Source organism: Phyllostomus discolor, chromosome 3, assembly GCF_004126475.2.
Source record: "Phyllostomus discolor isolate MPI-MPIP mPhyDis1 chromosome 3, mPhyDis1.pri.v3, whole genome shotgun sequence".
In the NCBI taxonomy this organism is placed as follows: Eukaryota; Metazoa; Chordata; class Mammalia; order Chiroptera; family Phyllostomidae; genus Phyllostomus; species Phyllostomus discolor.
The window spans coordinates 153,647,067-153,665,684 of NC_040905.2; the positions used below are offsets into that span (position 1 = coordinate 153,647,067).

General features: G+C 36.2%; 1 protein-coding gene across 8 annotated transcripts in view; it reads left to right on the forward strand.

The window, feature by feature from the left end:
* NFIB (nuclear factor I B) overlaps positions 1–18,618 on the forward strand; it is a 234,490-nt gene that overhangs the window by 134,888 nt on the left and 80,984 nt on the right. For all 8 annotated transcript variants that reach the window (XM_028526353.2, XM_028526360.2, XM_036021590.1 and 5 more), the window contains exon 3: positions 40–93. In XM_028526353.2, the coding sequence (XP_028382154.1) occupies positions 40–93 (54 nt within the window). The remainder of the gene's footprint in view (positions 1–39; positions 94–18,618) is intronic.

An 18,618-nucleotide genomic window follows, 5' to 3' on the forward strand; every position in this document is an offset into this window, starting at 1 on the left:
CAAATTAAAAATAAAACATTTTCTATGATTTCTTTACAGATTCTGGACAATCAGGAAGTCCAAGCCACAATGATCCTGCCAAGAATCCTCCAGGTAAATATGCGTTCCAGGACGTTTGCAATCTGACATTGTTGGAGAACAAAGGTACTACTGTATAGATAAACACCCCATACTTGGTCAGCTGCCTACTTTGTTCTGGCAGGCAGGTATGATCAGGACAAGATGTGATTCTGTTTAGGCCCTTCACAGGGGCAAATACTTCCACATTGGCGTCATCAGTATTTACGTAATCAGCAACGTTTTAATTTTTGTTGGTGTTTCTTTGAAAATGAATATGCATGTATTTTACTTGTGTATCTTTCAGTTGCAAAGTCATTGCTGTTGGAAAATCCAAAACAGCTTTTAATCTTTCTTTTAAAATGTATAAGAAAAAGTAAGAGTTTCCATACTCTTATTATAGGGGGTTGTGATGGTGGTTGGCTATCTTTTCAGTGACGGAATTTTCACAAACGAATTTTTACTTCATAAGGTTTTTACCGGATTCTCAGAATCAGGAAATAATGAAAGTAGGACTTTTCCTTTAGTATAATCTATGCCAAGTATCCTCTTTATTTTCAGAAGTTGTTCCAGTTCTGAAAATGGGCTTTTATAAATTGGCTATCTTCATGGTTTTGTTACTCCTAATTCTAAACATACAGAATTTTGATAATTGATTTAGGAGGAGTGTCTTTTCACATGAGATAAAACTAATACAAAGAAGATTTTCCAATATTTCAGTATCTTGAAAATGTTAATCATATCTGTAACTTTGGTAAAAGAGAGCTCTTACAATAAACTAACAAAAGCAACAAACACCAAAACAAAAAAATCCATACTAACTGCACATTCCCTCTACCTCCCCAAGTAATTGCATCTGTATTTTCATGGAAAATAAACCAAAACATTTATAAAAAGTAATAATAAAAGGTTTTTCAGGTAGACTTAATTTTAGTTCCTTAATTATGCTTTGTCATAATGCTTTACTAAGGTGAGGCTAAGGAACCCCCAAACTACGAGAAAATATGGCAGACCAGTTTTGTTTTTCAATGATGTTGTAAGATGCATGCAGTAAATACTCAAATAAAAATGCAAAGTCAAAACAGAATGCATTCTTTTTGAGTCTTACTGTATTTTTATCTTAGAAAAATTATTTTTTTACAACTCTGTATTAACTAAGTCTGTGTCATACAGAATCATGTTTAACAAAAATAGTATATGCTTCAAAGATAAAAAGTTCTAATTAAATATAGATTTAAAAATGTGTACTAAGTTGATTTTTCTACTTTCATCAAAATCTTTTAATATTATTACAAATTGATAACAAGCCATTTACAAAACTAAACAATTTTAAATGTAAAATTCAGTTATTTAGTGCAAGTAATTAGAATAAAAAAACTGGGATATAATACATTTTGTCAGAAATTTTCTGAAGTTGAGAAAATTTCATTAGCTTGTAATGTCTTTTAAATTTCTTCTTTTTAGCTGACTAATATTTTCTCTGTGTGGCATGAGAGCCAAAGGTGAATTGTATCCAAACATTTTTTAAAGCTTCCTAACTCATTTTATAAACAATGAGAAGGGGGAAAAACCCCTTCACTAGAAAAAGAGTTGATAAGTATTTTAAGTTAGACTGAATAAAGGATATGATTTTTCCATTAGAATGACAGCTTGATTTGAAATTAATAAAGCTGTTATTGTTTGAAATACATTTCTGAGCATATGCAGAAAGAATTATGCTCACTTGAAATGTTCTTTACTTGAGCCAAACAAATGTTTGAATAGTTATTGTGGTGTTGGAATTCGACTTTTCCATATTTGTTAAGAAGTGTGGGGTCACCTTTTTCTTTTGCTTCATTCAGGGTAGCATCTCTTAATTTATGATTGCATATAATATGGCAAACAGAAACAATCAAATTTATTATTATTTTTTTTTTAATTTTTCTTGGAAATTGAAGCCTTTTGAGAGCTATGTTCTAAAGCTTGGTTGTTGAGTATTGTATAAACATAAATTATATATTGATTACCAGTTTTTCAGAGTTAGAATATAGTAAAACATATATGATACCAAAATTAAATGGGATATAATTAGAATTCTCTTGGATAATTCAGAAGCATCCTATCATTTCAATGTACTTTGTGTATGTCATTATTTTATCTAATTAACCATAGAGATTATTAAGGGATTGTGTTTGATGAAATTAAGGATTTGTTTTATAATACCTTGAAGTAAATCAAGCTATTAGGAACATAGATTAGTTTCTAACTTGAAATATGAAAAATCAGAGCTTACTACGGTTTTTGTAATACAGTTAATTGAAATAAATTATACTTGCTATTAAAAGCTCTTTTCATAAGTATAAGCATGTTTGGTATTTTAGAGTGTCATTTATCATGAGGGGCCCCTTTTCCTCTCTGTATTCTGGCCTTGGTTGAAATGTGAAATCTCCAAAGTTGAATTTTAATATCTGCAGAAGGCAGAATCCATTTATGGGCAAATTCAAAATCCACTATCATAAGCATTGAAACAATCAAATCCCTTTGCTGCTTATAACAAAGAATTAAACTTTTGAAAAAGATCTTGATTACTAAACACTTTCTTATCACTAGCAGTTTTCCCCTGGGAGATGTGCAACCCATGACAATTGCTCCCATATACTCCTGGGTTCATTTCCTAACAGGTTGGGAAGAGATGGCAAAAATTCAAGCCTTTTTGGAGATAAAAGCTCTCTGAAATCTATTCCCCAGTCTTTACACGAGGGTGGAATGCCATCCAATCCTCCTATGAGTGCAGATTCATATGTCTCCCCACAAACTGAACACGCCCTTTGGCTTGGCTTGGCTTTTCTCCAGCATTGTACTTGACTGTCTGACATGGAGACCACTCTCTTGCTGATTCCTCTGAACTTCTGAACTTCCAAATTGTAGTGGGCCTTTAGTTTTGAACTTGTCTTTTTTGATTAGGGTAGGTACTCAGTGAGCAAACTAATCACAGGGAATCAAAAGCAACACGTTTTGGGGAGGAGGGATACTTGATATTATTTGTTATTTTTAAAAACATTTAAGTAGTTTTTATTATCTTAAAATGCATTTAAATAGCCTTTATGACATTTCTTTATACTATTTGTGATTTAATATTTGTTTTTGTTCTTTGTCACATGGTGGGAATGGGCCCTATAATATTTTCGGGGCCAAGGTGCTCTAAAGGTTCGATGGTGCCCAAGAACATGATGTTCCTGTGGTCAAAAAGCACGGGGTCACTTCCTTTTCTATGATGTACATTTCCCTTGTTTATGATAGATGCAAAAGTTTTATATGTGTATGTATATTTATTTTTGAATATCAAAATAACCCCTTGTAAGCAACAGAACTATAAGAGCCCTCTGTCAACACTAGAAAACAATTGTTGTGCATCAAATGAGGGTAAAGGACTTAGATTCAGATCCAATTTTATTTTATATTTTTAAGATTTCATTTATTTAATTTAGAGAGAGGGGAAGGGAGGGAGACAGATCAATTTGTGAGAGATATAGCGATTGGTTGCCTCTTGCACACCCCCAACCAGAGGACCAGGCCTGCAACACAGGCCTGTTCCCTGACTGGGAATTGAACTGGTGACCTTTTGATGCACAAGCCTGAGCTCAATCCACTGAGCCATATCAGCCAAGGCTAATTTTATTTTTAATAAGTAAAAACTCCACTGCCACTTTTAGGAAATGTGTGATTGGACTATCATCTTTTAAAATTAGCTTTGACTTGCTCTAATATTTTCTAGTGTCTCTACGTTCCTTAGGCTATGATCTTTTAGATTTCCCAATCTCAGTCATTTGCCCAATGCTGGAATAATTAGTATCAAAGAAGAATAAGGCAATCTAGAAGTTAGATTTTGCCTCTAAGTCAGTTTGAAGCTGATACCTCATTCTAGAGTTCAGGAAGTCTGTACTTTTGTGATGTGCTCTCATATGACAGGAAATATAAGAAAGAAACATTAAATCCTAGAACAGTTCTTGCAAATTTTATCATTTTATATTTACCAAGTATTCCAAGTATCATTAACCAGAGCTTTCTCACCTGGAATGGCTATTCTACTTTTCTTTTTAGGGGGAAGTTTTGTAGGGTACTTGTGCCCTTTTATGAGTTGGCTTTTGCGTGTAGTCTGGCAGAACCACTGGGAACCATTAGGATCATGTATTGGGTGTACATCAAATAAGCAATCCTACATACCCTCTTTAACAAAATGGGGCCAAGTATAAACAGTTGAAAAAATTAAACAAGGAGTATCTATTAACTATAGCAATGTGCTTACCTTGTGCTTAAGAAATCTTTTAAATTATAAATATTTTGAGGTTGATCTCTCCCAACCCTATTTAATAGACACTGAGAATGAAGCTAAAAGAATGTAGCCATGAAACTGTGAAAGTAATGAAATAATTATTAAAAAAATGAGTTCAGCATCTGCAGTTTTAGTTGTTATCTGTTAGGAGCACTAGGGCCCATATTCGTTTAATTCTTCACTTTTTCCCCCCAAATTTAGAATTTGGAACAAACATAATATTACTTTCTACTAGTTACAAAAATAATAAAACATTTTCTTTCTTATTTGTATATGAAGGCACATATATATGCATAGGTCCTGAAGGATCTCGTAGAGCATGTTTTATCTTAGGAAATGGCATTCACAGTAAAAGAAAAGAGAAAATATACTTTTTAAAAAAATTTACAGCCTGTTTATTCCTCAGTTAATAAGTTTATAATCGCTCCTTCTCATATCCTCATTTATTGTATCTACCAAAATCAAGATTTTTTCATGGGGAAAATTCACTATTTCATGATACTTAGAAGTAATTTTAAACTTTGGCACTAAATAATATGCAACAGACAATAAACAGGCTTTCTATTCATAACAGTATAAATAGAAAGACACTAAGAGGATTGGTTAACTGTGGTAAGACCTGAAGTTGTAGGTAAAGCTTTTAAGTAATTTGAGAATGAGGTCTGTGCAAGTCAGTGCTAAAATCAAAGCATTTTTCTCCCCTTACAGATTTTGTTTCAGGAACATTTTTCTTCTTTATCCTCTGAGTTTTTTGAAGACATCACATTCAGTCAAGTTTTTAAATTTTCAAATTTACGATAGAGTTCAGAGTAAAGGAGAGGATGAGGAAAGTGTTTTCTTCACTAATTATTCTTAAAAAACCAGAAGGGTACATAGCCCTCAGCTACTTATTTCTACAGGCCACATTATAGGTACTTGTGAATAACCCACTCCTTAAAGGTTAATTTACATAGCAGTTGGCACCATGCCCAGCCCTTACAATGGTTCCAGCCTAATTACTTGTAATATTTAATTTTAGAAAAAAAGATAATTTAGTAATATCTTATAAGGTTATGAAAGGAGATTTTTGCATATCTTCCCCAATCACCCATCCTATTAGGCAATGTATATTAACTGTGTGTCCACTGGTTACTGAGTTCAGAATTGAATATTACATTCCAGGAGACAGGGTGTAGGTCACTTTATGTTGAGTCAGCTCAAAATAAGGTTAGAGACAGCCATTTGCTCCTGGGGAATTGGGAATATAACCCATCCCACACCAAGAACAATAAACAATCTAGAAAGAGCTGTGTATAGATGGATTATTCAGCTAACAGATACTTAATAAGCATCTATTTTATGTATGGTATTAGACTAGATGCTGCAGAAGATAAAAACATAAGTTATACACAAGCCTTGCTCTCCCCAAAGTTTTCTGTTCATAAATATATGTACCATGTTTTACACACACACACAGAGGGCATGGCAAAAGTAGATCCCAGTTGTTTGTTTGGAGAATAATACAATATTTAATAAATAATAACACAAGAATACACTATGTTTCACATGCTCACAATTGTAAACCCACTTTTGCCCTACTGTGTGTGTGTGTATGTATATGTATGTATGTATATGTGTGTGTGTGTGTGTGTATGTGTCTAAATATTACTTTAGTGGTACAACTCAAGGGTCATGGGAGTTCAAAGTTACAAAATACTGTATCCAGTCATTGTAGGGAACATGGTGGTGTAAGAACGTGAACTTTGGAATTAAATTGCTCCCTGGGTCAAGGCTCCATGTTTTACAATGATCATGAGGGCCATGCAGTGCCTGAGCAAATCAGACAAGTTCTTTGGAATTTAGTACAGTCAGTTATATCCAGGCCAGTTGTAAGCATCTGATGGAAGAGCATACCTGGCAAGTAGCAGGGGCTTGATAAAGGTGAGGACTTTTTATCCCACTTTCTTTTCCAGCTGGATTGATCAAGAAGACTTCCTGTAGGAAGTATCTTTGATGTGCAACCAAAGAGAAATGTATTAGATTTTTACCCTACACTCTTCTAAAGAATTAAAATGGCATAGACAATGTTACAAATCAAGATAAAATGCATTAGGTTAGGTTGAAGATTATAAAAAAGAGACAAAAGAAACAGACGTTCTCAAGTCTCATGGTGAAATAGAATTGTAATTTTTAGATCCTCAATTTTCTTCTAAGCCTTGTGACATCTAAGGAAATGTGGAATGAAATTTTGTTACAGTTTTTAATAGTGATATCAGAAATAGTACAAGTGTGTCATTACAGATTGCTTTTCCAGGCAAGACTTTATCTCTGAGTCCCTTGTTTTTAACATTGTATAAATATTTTTCCCACTTGCCTTTCCATACTACTTTCTGAAGCCACCAACTTTTCTGTCTCCATTGAAAATTTTTTCTGTCCCTACTCTTCCTGACCCTCTCCATATATCTTCCTTATTTGATGTATTTCATCCTAACAACTTATTTCATACCTTGTTTTTTTTTTAAAGCATCTTTGTCCCTCATTCAGATAACTCCCTTTAACCAAGTGTTCCATCTTTCTTTTTTTCATGACATGACATGAAAGACTCTAAAATTCCTTCTTGACTTTTCCTGCAACTGGGTTTCTGTTCTGACAGAAATTATTTTCATTAAGTTTATGACTATTTACTGTCAGAGTTCAATGGTTCCTTTCCATTCCATTCCTGCTTTCATATTTTGAGCATTAATTTGATTTAGTTGATGCTTTATTGAAAACTTTTTCCTTACTTAAAAAAAATATTTTATTGTAGTAAGAACACTTACTATGAAATCTACCCTGTTTAATTTTAAAGTATATAGTATGTTATTGTTGATTGTAGTTACAGTGTTGTACGGCAGATCTCTATAACTTATTCACCTCGTATAACTGAAACTTTATGTGCCTTGATTAGTAACTCCCTATTCCCCCTTGCCCCAACCCGTGGCAACCACCATTCCACCATTTGAGTTTGTGAATTTGACTGTTTTATGTACCTCCCATAAGTGGACCCATGCAGTATCTGTTCTTCTGTGACTGGCTTATCTCACTTAACTTAATACCCTTAAGGTTCATCTATGTTGTTACATATTACAAAATTACTTTTTTTTGGAAGGCAAAATACTATTCTACTCTATGTACATACCACCTTTTCTTCATCCATTCATCTGTTGGTGGGTGTTTTGTTTGTTTCCACCTCTTGGCTCTTGATAACAGTGCCGATGAACACGTGACTGTGGCTATCTCTTCCAGATCCTCATTTCAGTTGTTTTGGATAAAACTTAAGGAGTGGGGTTGCTGGATCACATGGTAGTTCTGTTTTCAATTTTTTGAGGAACTTTCTTACCATTTTCCACAGTGGCAACACCATTTTGCATTACTTCCAGGTGTGTCAAGGATTCCAGTTTCTCTACATGGTCTGCAGCTCCAGTTGACTTGGTTGTCTTTTGATCACAATCATCCTGATAGGAATGAGATGCTGTCTCATCGTGATTTTGATTTGCATTTCCTGATGATTGGTAACATGGAGCCTTTGAAAATATACCTGTTGGCCATTTATATATCATCTCTGGATAAAAGTCCATTTTATTTCGGGTTATTAGTTACTTATTTTTATTGTTGTCATTTGCTATTAAGTTTAGGAGCTTATATAGTTTGGAGATTAACCCCTATTAGATGTATGGTTTGCAGCCATTTTCTCTCATTGCAAAGATTGTGTGTTTATTTCCTTTGCTGCGCAGATGGTTTTTAATTTGATGTAGCTCCACCTGCTTATTTTTGCTTTTGCTGCCTATGTTTCTGAAAGCAAGGCCATTTTCTGGTAATCCAGGAAACTTTGTGTTTTCTTTCCCTGTGTGACTTTTAGGTACAATCCCTTTTTAAAATTAATTTTATTGGTGTGACTTTAGTTAATAACATCATATAGGTTTCCAGTATAAATGTCTTTGATATATCATCTGTATATAGCATTGTGTGCTCATCACTGAAAGTCACATCATCTTCTGTCATCATATATTTGGCCCCCTCTACCCATTACTCCCCCCTTCCCCCACCTTCTTCTCTCTGGTAACCACCATACTGTTGTCTATGTCTATAAGTTTCAGTTTTATATCCCACATATGAGAGAAATCTTATGGTCCTTAGGTTTTTCTGACTGACTTATTTTGCTTAGCATAATATTCTTTTTTTTAAAGATTTTATTTATTTATTTTTTAGAGAGGGAAGGGAGGGAGAAAGAGAGAGAGAAACACCAATGTGCCATTGCTGAGGGCCATGGCCTGCAACCCAGGTATGTGCCGTGACTGGGAATAGAACCTGCAACACTGAACTTTGGTTCACAGCCTGCACTCAACCCACTGAGCTATGCCGCTAGGGAACATAATATTCTTAAGGTTCATCCATGTTGTTACAAATGGCAGTATTTCATCTTTTTTATGACTGAGTAGTATTCCATATTATACATTGTACCACATCTTATTTATCCAATCTACTATTGGCTACCAAAGGACACTTTGATTGTCACCATGTCTTGGCCACTGTGAAAAATGCTGCAATGAACATAAGGGTCATATATCTTTGCAAATAAATGTTTCGAAGTTTTTTCAGATAGACATCCAGGAGAGGGGTTGCTGGGTCATATGGTAACTCTATTCTAAGTTTTTTGAGGAGCCACCATACAGTTTTCCATAGTGGCTATACCAGTTTACATTCCCACCAGTAGTGAATGAGGGTTCCTTTTTCTCCATAACCTCTCCAACACTTGTTATCACTTGTCTTGTTGATAATAGCCATTCTAATGATATGCAGTGGTATCTCATTGTAGTTTTGATTTGTACCTCTCTAATAGCAAAGTTGAGCATCTTTTCATACATTTGTTGGTATGACATACATTTGTATGTCTTCTTGGGGGGAGTGTCTGTTCAGATCATCTGCCAGTTTAATTGGATTGTTTGCTTGGTGTTGAGCTGTATGAGTTCTTTATATATTTTGAATATCAATACTTTGTCAGAGCTGTTTTTTGCAAATATCTTATCCCATTTGGTTGGTTGCCTTTTTGTTTTGTTGTCAGTTTCTTTTGCTGTACACAAGCTTTTTAGTTTGATATAGTCCACTTCATTTATTTTTGCCTTTACATTTCTTGCCTTTGGGATCAAATTCATAAAATGTTCTCTGTGACAAAGATCCATAAGTTTAAACCCTAAACAACCAAAGGGATCCTGAGAAAATAGAACTAAACTGGAGGTATCATACTACTTGACTTCAAAATATACTACAGAGCTATGATAATGAAAACAGCATGGTATTGGCAGAAGAATAGACACAAATTAATGGACCAGACTTGAGGGTCCAGAAATAAAGTTGCATGCATGTGGGCAAAAAATTTTTAACAAAGGAGGCAAAACACACAATGGAGAAAAGAAAGCTTCTTCAATAAATGGCACTGGGAAAATTGGAAAGACATGTGCAAAAGAATGAAACTAGATTATAGGTTGTCCCCATGTATAAAAATTAATTCAAAATGGATCAAAGACCTAAATATAGGAAGACCTGAAATAATGATTTATGGTCACTTTTTGTTATTCCTAGATATGTACCTTTAGAACAGATCTTTCTTCTAGTGTTCCAGATCCATGTGCTCAATGACTTTTGGGGCCTGTCTTCCTCTATGTCCCATGATGACTCATTAACATTTCCAAAATTCCGTTTATTTTCTTTTCTACCACATTTGAGTTTTTTCCATGTAAGATGTCTTCGGGCTGCCAGAACTTACCCAGACACACTTGGCTAGAGTAGCTCGTGAGTTCCTTCTAAAGGACCCTCTTTCTCATCCTGTACATATTCATTCATGTTCTCCTTTTAAAGGTCTCTAGAATTTACTCCCACCTCTCATTTCCCATTATCCTTATTTGGGTTCTAGAAACTATATTTCTTGCCTGAATTGTACAAAAAAAACTTAAAATTGTCTCTTTTCTTTCCTCACTTTTTCTTAGGTGCTATATCTGAATACACGTCATAAAACACAAATTTGACTTTCTTAAAGTCTCTTGATGGCTTACTCATGTTCTATGTCATGGCTGGGAATGCTGTTCAGATACCAAGTATAACAAATTCCCTTCTTTTTCCTTCTTCCAAGTTACATGTTCTCTTCTTTGCCAGGACTGCCAAATCCACCCTACAAACTTTGTTCATCCTTTCTGTCTAAACTATTCCATGCATCTTATCAGATTACCCTGGGCAGGGTTGAAGAACTCTGTCTTTGTTATGATGGTGTTTTGCATCGTAAACATTTGTTTTTAAAAATGAGTAACTTACTACTATAACCCAAGATTTTTTTTTTTGCTTGACACACTCTCAGAAGCATTATTTAAGAAAACAGGATGTTAGTACTTAGACATTGCTAGCCCAACTTCTCCACTTTACTTATGAAAACAGGGCAAAGAGGTTAAGTGATTTGCCTAAGGTCTCAATTACTTACTGGCAAATGTAGGTTAAAACTCATTTTTTTGCATGGGTCAAAACATTAAGTTAATAGTAATCCCACTACATTGTTATTACTTTTCTCCTTGTCTGCATCCCCTAGAAATAGTACGGTTTATTGTGGTTCACTGCCTTGTGTTAAAGTGAGAGAAGTTTGGGCTGAGTGTTTATGAATATGCTCTACTGTGAAAGAGAAAGAAACAAGAACTCTTTCTGTTGAGATTTTTAGCAGGAACAAGTCTGGATCTCCTGGCACTCACAGTGGGTGCCGCATTGAGCCCCTGGGGGGCAGCTATGACAGCTGTAGCTTCTGGGACAAGGGGCAGTGGGTGGAGGGTGACTCATCCTCCATCCTGAGTGACTCGTGCCTCAGTGGGGATGAACCTGGGGAGGGACGTCAGCTGAGAGATTCCGAGGCTGTGGGATCAGAGCACTGGTGGAGGAGAGAGCCTCCTCCTTCACCAAGTTATTGCAGTCGCTGGAGCTCAGTAGCCCCCTTCTTGTTCTCTACTCTGACTTTTCTCCAGGGACATATGCCTTGCATTTATATAGGCCAGGGACCCACTTGTTCCTCAGTCAGAAGAGCAATTTAAACAGAGTGAATACTCTCCTTTCATAAAGCTATGAGAGAAAGGACTGGTTCTTGGGCTATGGTTAGTTATTCAAACTTTTGGTTTCCCTTCCCTTATAATTCTGTTGCAGGATCTGTGATATCTGAAATGATGTCATAAGGTAACATCAAGTCCAGGTGAAATTTCAATGTATTAATATGGGCATTTAATTCATACTGTGCCTAGCACCAGAAAACTTTCAAGAGGCCTTGCTTGCACTTAAATAGGTTGCAGTTTGTTACATTTTTTAAAATGCTGCAGTAACGTATTTCTAATTTCTTTGTGGAATATCCACATTCTTCACAGTGGAGGTTAAGAGCCCATGTGGGAGCCCTGGCTGGTGTAGCTCAGTGGATTGAGCGCGGGCTGGGAACCAAAGTGTCGCAGGTTCGATTCCCAGCCAGGGTACATGCCTGGGTTGCAGGCCATAACTTCCAGCAACCGCACATTGATGTTTCTGTCTCTCTCTCTCGCTCTCGCTCTCGCTCTCTCTCTATTTCCCTCCCTTCTCTCTCTAAAAATAAATAAATAAAATCTTAAAAAAAAAAAGAGCCCATGTGGGAAGAGGTCTCAATTGTAACTACTCCCAGGTTACGCTGTGACTGTACCCACTGCTCTGCACAGTTTCTGCCGTTGCTCTTTCACTCACATGTCTCGGGTTCTTTTTGCAAGACTGCCTCCATCTGAAGTTTCCTCTCAATTTAAATTCTTTTCCCTCTCCATACTTACAAGGTCTGCTTTTGCAGCATCTGGCTACAGTTTAATAATGCAAAAACGTTTTCCTCCTCACAGCTGGATAGCTGGGATTGTTCAGTATAACAGATAAGAGTGGACTTGCTCCAGGTTAATTCAGTCTCTGAGCTTTGCAGAAGCTAAGCTTGTTGGATGTATTGTTTTGTAAAACTGCACCCAAGGAACCCTCAGTTGCATATTAGAGCATCATGATGGGAAAGAGCGGTCAATTTCTATAGTAATATTTTGCAAGTGCAATAAAGTACAAAAATATCTGTCTATCTATCATCTATCTATCTATCTATCTCCCTCCCTCCCTACCTACCTGATTATTAATGTTTCTATCTCATGGGGTTATAGAATGTGATTTAAAGTTATTAGGCATATCTCTTAAGATCTCATTTCTTCTTTCTTTTTGTAGTTATACAAGAGTATCAAGATATCAGTTAATTTAAAGCAAGTACCTATGTGAGGTAATTTGACTCTTGGCTTTTGCATAATAATGTCATTGATGGAAGAAGAATTTAAGAAAAAATCAAGTTTTGATTTTCAAAGTTATAAATCCTTTTGGGTCTTTTGACTTGTATGCTGGTCTTCAAGGACCTTGAACTCTTTCATTTCATTTTATATAATACAACTAGAGGCAGATTCCTGTTTTCACTGAAATATTTCTAATTCTTGATCCCAATAAAGATACTTCCCAATACTTTGAACATATTCATCCCCATGTCATTCAGGAGGAAGAAAACAACAAAACAACTTAAATTTCAGATTTGAATTTGTCATCATTAAAATCATTATGTGTACTTGTTAATGACACGAAACAAACACTGACAGGATGCATTTATTTTTCACGTATTACATAGTTTCATTTACAGGATATGTCTGGAACAGGCAAAATCATAAACATAGAAAGTTGATTAGTAGTTGCCAGAGGCTGCAGGGTGAGGGAAATGGGTACGTGACTATTAATGGTACAGGCTTTCTTTTTAAGGTGATTTAGATGTTCAGGAATTAGGTATTGGTGATGGTTGTACAGCATTTTGAATATTCTAAAAACCTCTGAATTGTACACTCTAAAAGGGTAGTTAAGTGTGGAGCTATAAGGTTTTTTTGTTTGTTTTTTTTTTTCAGTGCTGGTGAGCCATCTGGAGAAAAAGGTCTGGAGCTTCAGGCTAGGGTAGAGATTTGGGGGTTCTGAACCTGGGGGTTAGAGATCCCTGGGGATCTAGGAGGAGGCTACAGGTAACCCCTGGCACAAGGAAGTTACATGGAAGTGTTCATGTGCAGTTCTCTGAGCACTCTTGTGTCCTGGTGCGCTGCATAGGCCACTGGTAGGCTACATGATGGAAGATTATTGTTTCTCCATTGTTTATTTTGTGACACTTTTTGAATGAAGTGGAATTTTAGTTTCAAAATTTGATACTTTGGATTGCAGTCATTTTCTGAGTTGAGCTATGTTCTAAGCATAATAAGTAAGCAAGGATGATAATTATAAAATTATCATCTTCATTAGGATATAAAGTGCTCTGCCGTTTTATACTTAATATGTTATAGTTCATATCCAGAATAACCCATATAAATTACATTACCTTACATAGTGTTGACAGGTGAAGAAGGGAGTATCGATGAATTTTGAGAGAGTGTGCAGAAAAATGAGCAGATGCATGAGGAAAGGCCACTGATGGGTTGCCCTTAAATGAAGAGGGCAAAATAGTTTAAAAAGAAGATAGATGCACTGAAAAGGAAGGATTAAGAAGTGCAAATTGGCAGGTACAAAATGGTCTTAGGGGTGTAAAGTAGAGCATAGGGAATACAGTCAATAATATTGTAATAACTAGGTATGTTGTTAGGTGGGTACTAGACTTACTGGGGGATCACTTTGTAAGGTATAGGAATGTCTAACCAATATGCTGTATACCCGAAACTAATATAAAATAATATTGAATGTCAAATGAAATTCAGATTGAAAAAAATAAAGCAGTTGTATCTTTTGGAAAGAAGAAAATAATTGACACTGAATCTTAATGCATTACTACTTTTTAAAACAAATATTTGTATTCTGTTCTTTTAACTAGAACACCTAGATTTTAAAATAATTTTTGTAATCTCTATAGCTGGCATTTTGCTTTGGGTCATAATCCCTGTGATATGTTCATTATACATCATGGTGGTCTCCATAATGTGCAAATATGATTATTTTATACCCCTCCTTATTTGTTTTCAAAGGTTCCCACTCTAGGCTGAGTCTAATCCTTAGTATGGCATCTATTATGGCCCTTCATGCTGTGGTTTGTGCTGGACTTGGCATTTAGCCTTAGCCTTGGCCATGTGCCTCTCCTCATTGGCTTGTCCATGTTGTTTCTTTGCCTAGAATTCCTGTATGTCTTTGATGTCTCATCAGTGAGACTTCTCCAGACTCTCTCTTCAGTACAGCCATAGAAAAATAGCACTTACTGTGTCTTTATCACTATTTACTTGTTTGTTTCCTTTAGTGAATTCTTAATTATTTTAGGTAAGAATTGTGTTCCTCCACTTATAAAACTAACATCTAAGGCAGTGCATGACCAAAGACAATGTTCAATGTATACAATGGAACCTTAGACCAGTAACAGGCTAAATAAATTGTAACCTGTACTATAGTAAGGAAACCATCCCTATCTCTGGACCTGACCTACACCAGGAAAAGTGGGTGTTTATAAAGACAGTTACAGGGTGCCTCTTCTTCTCTATAGGTACACTGCACCCCAGACAGAGCTATTTGGAGATGTTCTAAGCTTTAAGCCTTGTGTAGCCTGCATGGTCTGATGAATTTTGTAGGAATGTGTCAGACTGAGAGTTGTACTGCTCTAATGTAATTACTGATTCAAAATACTAGTCTTGAAAGGGGCAAGTTTCTCTTCTCCCGAAGTGATGAATGGGAGAAGGCTGATTTCCTGTTTTTGTGCTTTGGTTCAGTGTGTATACTGTACTGTTGCTGGGGTGTACGTGATCATCAGTGAGGAAATGGGTAAGGTGGCTTGCTAGAAGTTGCAAAAATTATGTGACTGATGGTAGTTAATATCTTTAAAAGGTTTTCCTGATTATAGGATATTTGGGATTCATTTGTGATTTTTTTTTTGTCATGTGGAAATATTATCACTCTCTGAAAATTTGGAGACCAGTAGTTAAACATCACTTGCTCAAAGAGGTGTTTTTTTTTGTTTTTTGTTTTTACTTATTGGGGTATAATTTACATAAAATAAATTGCCTATCTCTCCATGGTATTTATATACATGGAAGGGAAGGAGAGGGAAGGAAAGGGGCACATATATAAAATAAGCCAAGTTTCTCATATGTCTATAACTGTAAAACCATCGCCACAATCAAGATGAACATTTCTGACTGCTTTGGAATCTACCCCTTTCTCTATGTTCATCCTCAGATGACTTCTGATCTCCTTTCTGTCACTATAAGTTAGTTTACATTTCTAGAATTCTACGTAGATGGTATCATATAGCATGTGTTCTTTTTTGTTTGGCTTGGCTTTGAGTTTTGTCCATGTGGTTGCATGTGTCAATAGTTTACTCCTTTTTGTGGCATAGTACTGATCCGTTACAGGAATATACACCACACAAGGTGTGAGGTAGGGGTAAATGTCCTATTTTTTTATTGTGGATATCCAATTAATCCAGCACAATTTGTTTAAAAGACTTTTTTTTTCATTGAGTTGCTTATACCTACTCTTAGCAAATATCAATAACCGTATATTTATATGTGTATTTCTGGTCCACCTCACTGATCTGTATATGTCTATCTTTTGCCAATACCAAAATGTCTTTGATTTCTGTAACTTTGTAAGTCTTTACAACAAGTTTTGAAAAATTAGTTTTATGTCTTTTGTATTTTCATAGAAATAGGAACTGGTTATCAAATTTTATGTCTCACACACACAGACACACACATAAGCCTGCTAGAATTTTGATTCTAGCAGATGAGAATGGTAAAATTTAAAGGCAGGTCTTTTTAGGCATATAGTAAAATAACTTTCATTAGCTATTTAATATAAAGTTCACATCTCTGGCTTAGCTTCCAATTCACATTCTCTCATCCCTTTAGTAAAATTTCCATGAGGGTATGTAAAAGCTTAGAAACTTTTTCTAAGCACACTAAAACTGAGACTGAAGGATAACCACTTGGTAAAATCCTGGAGGCTTACCCCATAACTATATGACCAGTATAATTAGATTGAATTTTAAAAGTGGTGGTTTTCCTATCTGTTATCACATAAAAAAATTAAAGTGTTGGTTCCCTGAGAAATTGTAGACATTTAAGTTTTATTCTATCCCACTAACATTCCCTAGTTTTAGAGATTTTTTAAAGTATCAATTCAAAAGGCTGTAAACCCAGAGAATAGCAGGGTTAGGAAATGGAGGAGAGAGAGGGAGTGAGGAGGAAGAGTATGGGAAGATATCTTACTGTCTGATTTTATTTCCTAATATGAATCCAAACTGCTCCACTCTGGGCTAGAGCCTAACTCCTTATCACCACAAACAAGGCCTTTTCATGAACTTGGTCTTATCTGTCTTTCCATCTGTCTCACTAATGGAAATTGAGAGTTCCCATATACTGTCTGGTATGATCTTACAAATCTAATTGGTGGGGTGAGAAGAGCCCACCTCTTTATCATAGAGGCTTGTTCACTGAAGGACCAGCTGCCATTGGAATTGGTTGAAAGCTGTGCTTATTAACTTTGACTAACACTATTATTTGTATTATAGCTATTGCCTTTATCAATGAGTTTGTATTGAACCCTGACCATGCTATATGACTTTCTCATTTAATCCTCACACAAAATCTATGGTTTCAGTATTGTTATTATAGGAATTGGGGATTTAGAGAGTTTCAGTGTTTATTCAAAGTCATTAATAAAAAAGGAGCGAATCTGGAAATTGAACTGAGGTAGAGATTAGAGTGCTTAGCACAGAGCCTGTCATATAATAAACACTCAGTAAGTGATACCCACTATTATTGTTATCAAGATTATTATCGTTATTTTTATTATTACTTAATTCAGATCCAACTGTGTCAGTTCTAGAGCCCTCAATCTCAACCTGTATTGAGATCTTTACTTATAGTAGCCAGGGGACTGCCTTAGACTTTTCTGAGGCCAAACTCTACATCTGGTTAGAATATCCTCTAAGTAAAAAGAAGCAACAACAAGCAACAGTATGCCCTGGGTGAGCAGATACCGAAAAATGAAAGAATGGGCACTTAACTTCATCAAGATCCAGAGCAACAGGTCCCATACCTCGTGGGACTTCATGGAGGTTTCCCTCTTACATCTCGGCCACCAACATGCCATCCAGACTGAGGAAGACCCGGAAGCTTCCAGCCCATGTGAGCCATGGCTCGGCCACATCAGCAAGCACAGGAAACACCCAGGAGGCTGAGGCAATGCTAGTGGCTTGCATCATCACAGGATCAGCTCCGACAAATATCACTCAGGTTACTTTGGGAAAGTTGGTATGAGGCATGAGTACTTAAAGAGGATCCAGAGCTTCTGCCCCAACTGTCAACCTCGGTAAACTGTGGACCTTGGTCAGTGAGCAGATACTGGTAAATGCTGCCAAAAATAAGCCTGCAGCCAATCCCATCATTGATGTGGTGGGATTGGGCTACTATACTACAAAGTTCTAGGGAAGGGAATGCTCCCAAAGCAGCCTGTCATTGTGAAGGCCAAATTCTTTAGCAGAAGAGCTGAGGAGAAGATTAAGAGTATAGGTTGGGGAAAAAAAAAAAAGGGGTATTGGTTGGGCTTGTGTGCTGGTAGCTTGAAGCCACACAAAGGGGAATTCATTAAATTCTCACAAGTGTAAAAGAAAAAGATCCAGAGCAACATACATATATATGCACACATATTATATGGTCAGTCGGAAAAAGTCCAGCCATTGTTAATGTAAAAAGAATGGTTTGTGTAACCTTGATGTAACCTGCCAGTCCAGAAGAGTGGACTTGAAAATGCATGCATGAACAAAGATGACTTACTTCACTGTACTAGTCAGAGGGGGCAGTAGATGCCATTGAGTGAACATGTCTACTGTGTGGCTGTCACATTCAAAATGACTGAGCATGTAGAGCAATGAATCTGCATCAAATTTTGCATTAAGCTAGGACAATCCTCCGTGGAAACTATTCAGATGATTCAGAAGGCTTTCTGGGATGATGCAGTGAGAGCAGCACAAATAAAAGTGTGGCACAAATGCATCAAAGATGGTTGAGAATCTGTTGGAAGCAATCCACATTCTGGAAGGCCTGGAACAAACAGAACACCTGAGAATGTTGAACCTGTACGGGCTGCAATCAACAATCAACAAAGATCGGTGACTGACAGTATGAGGCCTAGAGCTGATCTGGGGATTCCAAAAACTACTATGT